Raw genomic sequence first — 8,343 nt, 5'->3', positions numbered from 1 at the left:
GCTGGCTAGGAAATCACAGCCCACTTTTTCAATGAGTAACAAAGCAGAACAAGCTCAATTATTCAGCACTGCATTATTATGGTGGCATTACCCTTTGTTTTCTTCATCTTTTGGAGAGACATGGATGCGAGGCTCAAACTGATCTAACTCCAGTGTTCAGAGTCAGTCATCAGATCAATCTGCTCAGCCATGTAGTTACAGCTCTGGCCCATGGGGACTTGTTCTTGGCAGTGGTTTCCTACTGCTTCAGTTACTGCTGAAACAGGTTTTTTACTTGCTCTCTCTGCCTGGTGTCTATGACAGTCAGTCATTGAAGCTCCAGACTTCAGACAGATCCCTGCCTGAGCTGTGGAGGGACTGGCCCATACCACCTGCAGCTTATGAGGTTGATGACAGAGAAAGCTTCCCACCTCACATTTGCTGGTTATTGTAGGAAACACATTTAAACACATTTCCCAGTACTAACATTGGTTGTAAAACCAAAGCACAGGACCCAGAGAAGATTTTTCTCCCCTGACTGGAATTTGCTGTCTTTTTGATTTGCTGATTACTGACTCTGACACAGCAATGTTAGCCTGTAAGAGTCCTTAAAGAACACCAATTGCATTTCCCCTCTCTACAGCAGCATAACATGCAGCTATTTTTACATGTTGGTCGCTCCCAGTAATGTTGCTTCATTACCCTGAAAGTTCTTTGAAGTACCCAACACAGGGGTCCACAAGACATGTCGCTTCTGTATCAACAATGGTGACAGCCAGCAGAAAAGTGTCTCAGCACTTCCAAAATCCTTATTCAAAAGGCTAAACATGAACATCCTTATTCCCTGTTCACAGGTTTGGAGGCAGTGGCCAGGCTTGTCCTGCCTCCCACCCTGGTCGCCAGTCCAGCTCTTCTCATCCACCCCTGAGTGGCTGCAGCACCATTTCCCTCTTCCTGTTCTCAGATTGAGTTTTAGACCCATTTTAAGAGTAATGAATTGGGTTATTATTCAAGTTGCAGGTTGCTGAGCACTGGGCCCCATGGGAAAAGAAAGTATTTGGATTCAACATTTATCTTTATTTTCTCTCTTATTCTCAGTATTATTCTCAGTAAACCTTAATTTCCACCCAGACCCATCCACACTGAAGAACACTTTCAAAGAGAACTTACAAACCCAGAGATAATTCACTTCAAATTAGAAGTTTGGATTCCTGACAGAGGGACAGGTACTGAAACACTTTTAAACTTGAAGGAAACCCAGCATAAAGATGCAAAAGCTAAAGCAGGAAAGGTTGTGGGTTTTTTTTACCAACACTCTTGTTTTGATACAGCCCCTGGGCTTGGGTACGTACAGGTCTGGCTCCCACTCACAGGGCTGCTGACTAATGGAAAGCTGTTTTGTGTGCCTGCTACGGCTCTTGGAGTACTTCCCATACAGCCTCTCCCGCATGAGGCTGCTTTTCACCGTGAAGGAGTCCCCAGCCCCACCATGCCTGTGGGCTCCAGGGCTCGAGTGACAAACAGAAGCATGTTTAGCGTTGTTCTGCACAAGGCTGGCCACAGGCATGGACAGCTAGTGCAGAGACCAAAGGCTTGGCGAGAAGTCTCTTCATTGCCCTGCAGCCAGCACAATCAAGGGGAAGGATGAGTTTAACTCAGGGGCTTCATCCCCACATTGGCCAGGGAGAGGGAAGGAGGCGGATAAAGGAGATGGGCAGAACACAGACAATGCACAGAGAGAGGTGCTTGTGTGCCCATGGTTGGGGGATGCACAAACAGCTCTGGGTTCAGCTTCAAATGGGAAGAGGCACCTTCCTCACCTGACACCTAAACATTGCTGGGCTGTCCCTATCTGCTTTCAAAGGCCCCGTGCTTGTGGTGTCTTGTCCCAGCAGGTCCCCTAGGAGGCAGTGCTGAGCCGTTGCCACCAGCATTGGTCCTGCCAGGGGACCTGAGGAGCTGCTCTGGGTACTACGATCACTACTGGGCTAGTCTATGTGGAGGAGAGGCTCGGTGGTGGTGTGGGTTTATGAGCTAGAACCCATGTCTCTTAAAGTACTGGGCTCGTCTAATCACACTGTTGACGTAGTAGCTCTCTCTGTCACAGGGGTCATCCTCGTAGACCTGGAAGTTGCCCATTTTTGCACGGTAGGTGCAGATTCCCCCTAGAAAAAGTTAATAAGTTGTTGTTACAGGCTTATAAGTAAGAAACAAAGATCTAAAGGTAAAAATTCCTAGCTAAAAGGGCCACGCATCTCACCAAGCCAGCACAACTGCTTGGGAAATCGCTCATTCTGCTTTATGGTTGAAAAGCGACTGGTTTTGTAAAATTCTTATTTCTATAGTGAAGGAACCCATGACTCTCTCCAAATGAAAGTGGGAATGGCATAGTGGTCCTAGAAAAGGGTGTAATCAAAAAAGGTAGTGGCAGAACAAGGATGGCAGAGTAGGAAATAGCGCAGGGTGAACAAACCAGCGCACATGGACTGCAAGCAAACCCGGATGCCAAGCTTCCTTCACACAGTTTAACAGCATGCCGCAATCAGTTACATTGTGATACCTCAATTTCTGCCTTCCCCAGTGGCTTTTGTTTGGTTGCTTTGCACCTTATTTGTCCACCTGACAGCTATTTCACTTGTACGATGAACAGAGAAGAGGAAAATTTAGCTCCAAGGCTGGGCTTGTTTCATGCTGCTTTCTACTACAGTAAAGCTGCCAAGGAGTTTGGTGTCTCACCACAGTCTCCCTTCTGTAGGCAGAAACATGGAGGCTCTGTGGACAGCGCTTTGAGCTGGGAGGCTGCATCTGTATTCAGACCTCTTGCTGGTCTGTTGCCTTGGGATTGCCTCTTTTCAACTAGAAAACTCCAGTTTGGTGTGGGGTTTTTTGTTTGTTTGCCTGTTTGTTTTGGCAAGAGATGCTGTAAAATCTGCTAGAGTGATGCTCTTTTCCCCACCAGCAAATGCACAGCGCACCCATTACTCAGCGTATTGCTTTCTAGTACATAGCCCCTCACATACCTCTCAGCTGCTGGTCCCAGGTCCAGGTAGGATGTCTTGCCCTTACTTCATTAATTGAAAGAACCAGAATAGTTGAGCACTGATTTATGTGTTCTTCACTATCCCACAGTCCAAAAGGCTGTTGATGCACACCAAGCTAGAAAAGTCAAGCAAGAAAATGGGTTTTCCTCTGAACACAACCACAGCTCTATCATCTTCCCTGTCTTCTTTGTAATCCCAGGCTGTGACTCATTGAAGTGACCTTCCTCAGGGCAACACTTACGCACAACCTTTGATGTAGAAGGAACAAATTTAAGTGGTATCCTGAACACAGAACAGTCATTTACTAAGGTAAGGCCCTGGGATAAATACTACGTTACCGTTCTGTTACTCATACTCATACTCATCATCCCCACGTACCTGCATCAAGCCGTACTTGTGCCGTTCCTGGTCCCAGCCGTTGTCCAGGAGCAGACCGACGCGGCTTTCCTGCGAGATGATGCCAGCGATGAGCGCTGGCTCCAAGCACAGGTTTCTGGCTACTCTCTTAATTGGGATCTCGTATTTCCTCAGGCGTATGATGTCTGCCTCGGCAGAGCTCCGTACCAGGGCAAGTCCTGCGGGTTAGGAAAGGGCAGACTCACACACCCTCCTGTCCAAAACCCTCGCTTCACCTTTGAGTGGTGTTTCAAAGGAGTAACTCAAGTGCTGAAGTAAACACAGCTACGCCAAGTTGGGTAGTGGCGCTTGAGAAACAAGTGTTGACTCTGGCTGTGGACAGAGAACTGCTGTGCCAGTACCCAAGGATGATGAGGGGAAGAGGGCAGCTTCTCAGGAGGTGGAACTGCACATTCATGGGCTACTCCTGCTGCCGCACGGCTGGAAATGTGGCTCTGGAGTCAGAAAAGTGCAATTCAAAATGCATTTGAAAAGACTGTGAGGCTGGCTGACTGACTGTCCAGGTGGGGTTTTCTCAAAGGTAATTTTGGAACAGTTTGGAAACAAGCAAGCAGGTTCAGATCCACACTTGGACACCCGCAGTCAGGTGTCTGCCCTGGAGCTGCCTACACCCACTGTATGTGGCAAAGTCCCTGGAGATCTCAGCAGTATGAACCTGATGTAGTCAGCTTTGTAATGATGGGGCAGTAACACAAGACAAGAATGAGGGAAATAGGAAGGAGTTACCAGAAAAGGGTCATCCAGAGGTAGGACAGCTGTGCACGTGGGACCTTCCTCCTGCAAACTGTGCCTCCAGCTAGCTGAGCTGACATGCCAGCACTCAGGGCCTGGCTCTGCGCATCTTCCCCTTCGAGCAGACAGGCTCTGGGGTTTTGTGGAGATGCTAAAGTCCTGGCCGATGAAGAAACCATTTTAAACTGAAAAGGGGTTGCACCTTTTCCCTTTGCTTAGCAGCTGAGGATCCTGACTATGGGACCTGAAATTTGTCCTCCCACTTCCCACCAGGTCTGGGGGCTTCACAGCACCTGACATTTTGGGAGAGGAGGTGTTGCTTTCTCTCCTTTGGCTAATTGAGTAGCTGCAACACATTTAATTTGGCAGCAGACAAAGCATCTCTCTGTAAGGTACAAACAGGTTGACAAATCAAACAATAAATGATACCTACCACAATCCGAGGCTCTTACAGCTGTACAGGGGACCAGTGGGGCTTGAAGAGCACTTATATCGCCATAGCAACTGTAACTCATGGATGGAGCTGAAAAATTAAATACAGGTGTTTAAACGCATACGATCTCAGGGCGATACAGTGTGCTGCAGGTCCATACTCAGGGACTCATGCAGACCAGTAATGCACATCACCTTGTGTTGGCCATGCTTGTGTGGTTGTCACTGCTCTCCATTACTAACATTATCAAAGAAAGGTAGAGAACAGAAATTTGTTCTTTTCTAATTGCATAGGTTGAAATGAATGAAACTAATGACAATTTAGATGAATAGGCATCTGCCTTGTTAGATCCAAAGGCTGGTGTGGGAGAGGGGAACCACAGCCTCTGCAGTTATTTCAGAGGGTGCTCCCCATCCAATGCCCAAAATTATCTGGGACCCCTCGGGTGATAGCTGGTGGTACCCGAGCACCCTGGCTGGGAGCATCTTCTATGACCATCTGTAACTTGGTAAGGAATTAATACAGGAGAGTGCTTGCCTCAGCCTGGGCAAATTACTCTGCTTCCTCAGTTCCAGAGGAATGAGCAGCCTGCATCAAAGAGCTTGCCACATTGGTGAGATCATTTCTGGGCAGGCGGGGATCAGAGAAGGTTAGATGGTAAAATCAAGAGAAGGTACGTCTGTGATTCCCTTTTGGTGTCAGTCCCGTACTCCAGACATGCTGGTCTGGGATGCACGTGGACAGCGAGTAGCCTCATAGAGCAGCCAAGGACGATCAGCCACATGGGGTTTTACAGTGCCGTGCAGAAAGGGGACCTCAGGCCTGAATGTACACCTCCTCTCTGCAGTCCCTCTGCAAACAGTTCCTGGGTGTTTTTGACAGCAACCCGAACCCAAACCCTGGCTCACCAACAAGGGCCGTAAGGCCCAGCAAGAGCAGTGTAGGAATCATGGCGATGGCTCTCCTCAGCTGCTCCAGGAGACCTGGAAACACAGTGGTTTGCAGAACGTGAATGAATTGGTGCTCATTTTCAACATCCCTGTAGCAAAGTCTGCATGCCAAAAGCTCCCAGACAGGTGAAGATAGGCTGGAGAGTGAAGACACCCCCTCTGCAGTATGTCCTTCCCCTCACCCCCAGCACGGGATGCAGCCACCAGCTTCAGAAAGTGGTGGTGGGAGGAGAAGCAAGTGATGATCCTTATCTGATCCTTATTTCCTCCTTGTCTGGGGGTACAGGCTTCTCCTGCCTTTGAATGTCTCCTCCATCTCATGTGCCATTACACCACCACATTGAGAGGGAAAGGCCGTGCCTGGAGAGCCTGGGAGCAGGGAGGTCCCTGTCAGCAGCCTGGGCCAGCAGGGATTTTTTTAGCCCCTGTCACTTCTCATTGCTTGCTCACATGGCTCCTCCCCTAGCATGAGAACACCCATAGCTTGTCCTTAGGATGAGCAGGTGAGGTACTTTTGCTTTAAATAACTGTTTGAAGTCTAACGTGCTAGAGTGCACACATCTTTAGTCTGTCTGTTTGAAAGGCAATGAGATTTTTTGCTTGGCTTTTGGAAAAACATGTTTTCAAAAATGAAGCAATATGACCCTTAATTCTCTGCTAAGGTATGCGAGGCAGCTCCAGCATCCATCTGATGAAATAATACTTCTGTGATAATTTATGTGATTCTGTGATCTGCGATACTAGTGGCAGATAATTACTTTACTAATCAATGCATTCATTGTGCTTGTTAATAGAATTCAAAACTGTCACCAGGTAAAAGCTATCAACTGCAAAAAAGCATTGACTGTATTTGCCTTGCTGCTAAATGCATTTAGACTGAGCAGGTTTTGTGGTTTACAAAAAATTTGTTCCCAAGAGAGTTTCGAATACAAAACGTGCCCCAGGTCTTGCAGGCAATCATCACACAATGCAGTTAACACTTGAAAACCCCTTTCTGATTTTAATACTAATTTTAATAATAATTTTAACAATAATTTTAATAATATTTTAGTAACTGATTTTAATCTCTTTAACCTGTATTTCTACTGCAAACCAGGCTGCATGGGTGCAGAAACACAAATAGTTCAGCAGTGTCATTGGAAATACTCATCCTGAGACAGCTTATTCAGGCCAACAAATGCTCACGGCCAGAGCTGGGTACATGCAGTAGCTCAGTTGGAGCTTTACCGCTAGCCCTGATTATTAGCCCAGATCAATATAGCTTGATCCAATACCTGTGAATTCAATGGCAAATCCATACATGGCCCCATTGAAAGCTACACACTGTAGCTATTTCCACATGCAGGAAATTGATTGATTATATAGTTCTAAGTTATCAGCCTTATTTTTTCCCTCCCATCACATAAACCATCACAGGCCCAGGCAGAAACAGTGTAGCAATCACAATATTGACAAGATGCTAAACCAAAACAAAATCAAAGCTTCTGGCTCTGAATGAATAGTCTATGAATGAATTCCAACTCACCTGTCTTCAGTCAGCCGTCCTCTGAGGCAGGTCACTTGATGACATTTATATATACGTGTATGAAAAGGTACCCACCCTGTGGGCTTAGGAATCTTAATTCCTACCTAGTATGATGACATTTGTTTTAAAGTGCAATAAGTAATACATATTAAGAGCTTAGAACTCTTATGATGCCTTTCATCCACAGATTTACACAAGCAGTGGTTAGTAATACTAAGGACAACACTGAAAGGAAATAAATACTGGTTTTCCTCCATTAGTGAGAACACTGATGCACAATAAATGGCTTGCAGAAAGCACTGCAGTGAATCAGTGGTAAAGGCTAGGCAAAAATCAGATTCCTGCCTAGCACTCTCCTTGCTTTGCATCTGGGATTAGTCTGGACACATTTCTGGAAGGATTTATTGCCTCATTTCCACAGTGATTTCAGATTGGCAAGCTTTTAATTAAGTATTATGCTTTCATATGGATTTTAAAAAGGACAATTAAAGGAAAGCATCTGTGCTTCATTGCTTACAGCAAGCCTAATTCAGGAGAGTAACTTGAATATTTTGAGATGAGAGGCAGGGTTTGCCTTTCAGATTTGGGGAGGCAGGATGCTGTAGCTGAAATGAGGAGGAAAGGAACTGGTCTTTCAGCAGCTGAAGCCAGTGGGGATGCACGGTGGGTCTCTGACAGACTTGCATCTTGTAGCTGCAATACTTTTCATCTGTGTAAAACATCTGAGACACTTGGAGATGGAAAGATGATCTGGGAGGACAGAGCCCTTCAATCCTGTCCCCTTCCCCACACTTTTCTCTTCCCAATACTCCAGTATGTGTGGAGTCTAGGAATGCAAGATTTCCTTCCAGTAGCTTTCTCTTCATTATTTAATATATCACAAATCCACCTATTCCCACTGATCTCTTCTGGGCTTGAGTAGTATCCAGGAAACATGGTTTTGGCCAGATACTAATCACTGGGTTCAAAACTAAGCAAGACCAAGAAACCAGACGATGGTCAAGTGCACTTTGTCACCTTAAAAATCAATAAAGACCCATATCAGAAAGATAATAGACATCTTCACAAAAATTACAGCAAGGCTAGGCACTCGTTCTTCATGTACAAACTTGGTGTCTTATTGTGGTACCTCAGACTAGACTATCACAAATTCTTTTACTGAGGTTTAACATTTTAAACAGTAAAGGTACTGCTTGGCATAATGTAAGATAAGAATCTTAGAATCACAGAATGGTTTGGATTGGAAAGGACCTCAAATGTCATTGA

General features: G+C 45.9%; 1 protein-coding gene across 2 annotated transcripts; it reads right to left on the bottom strand.

Moving 5' to 3' along the window:
* Positions 1 to 1,860: 1,860 nt before the first annotated feature.
* On the bottom strand, positions 1,861 to 5,811 carry LOC130606228 (lysozyme g-like). 2 transcript variants are annotated; one of them, XM_057422359.1, is made up of 5 exons: positions 5,511 to 5,811; positions 4,603 to 4,692; positions 3,399 to 3,595; positions 3,000 to 3,135; positions 1,861 to 2,144 (listed from the first exon to the last, which is right to left on the bottom strand). In XM_057422359.1, exons 1-5 carry the CDS (start codon positions 5,551 to 5,553, stop codon positions 2,014 to 2,016), a joined length of 597 nt encoding a protein of 198 aa, XP_057278342.1. In that variant the 5' UTR covers positions 5,554 to 5,811; the 3' UTR covers positions 1,861 to 2,013. The 2 variants fall into 2 exon arrangements, with proteins under 2 accessions (XP_057278342.1, XP_057278343.1); XM_057422360.1 differs by lacking the exon at positions 4,603 to 4,692.
* Positions 5,812 to 8,343: the final 2,532 nt, after the last annotated feature.

This window comes from Pezoporus wallicus, unplaced genomic scaffold (assembly GCF_028554395.1).
Source record: "Pezoporus wallicus isolate ANWC-B61680 ecotype Strahan unplaced genomic scaffold, APGP_CSIRO_Pwel_v1 contig_5785, whole genome shotgun sequence".
NCBI classification, from domain to species: Eukaryota; Metazoa; Chordata; class Aves; order Psittaciformes; family Psittacidae; genus Pezoporus; species Pezoporus wallicus.
This window is presented reverse-complemented; position numbering and strand designations above follow the sequence as displayed.

Bases quoted from the DNA above. Each gene is read 5' to 3' on its own strand.
- LOC130606228 (XM_057422359.1), bottom strand. From the start codon at position 5,553: ATGATTCCTACACTGCTCTTGCTGGGCCTTACGGCCCTTGTTG. The intron at 3,136-3,398 runs GTACGTGGGGAT...TGACTTTTCTAG, and splicing joins ACAAGTACGGCTTGATGCAG to CTTGGTGTGCATCAACAGCC. The intron at 2,145-2,999 runs GTATGTGAGGGG...AACTTTTTCTAG, and splicing joins CTGGGACCAGCAGCTGAGAG to GGGGAATCTGCACCTACCGT.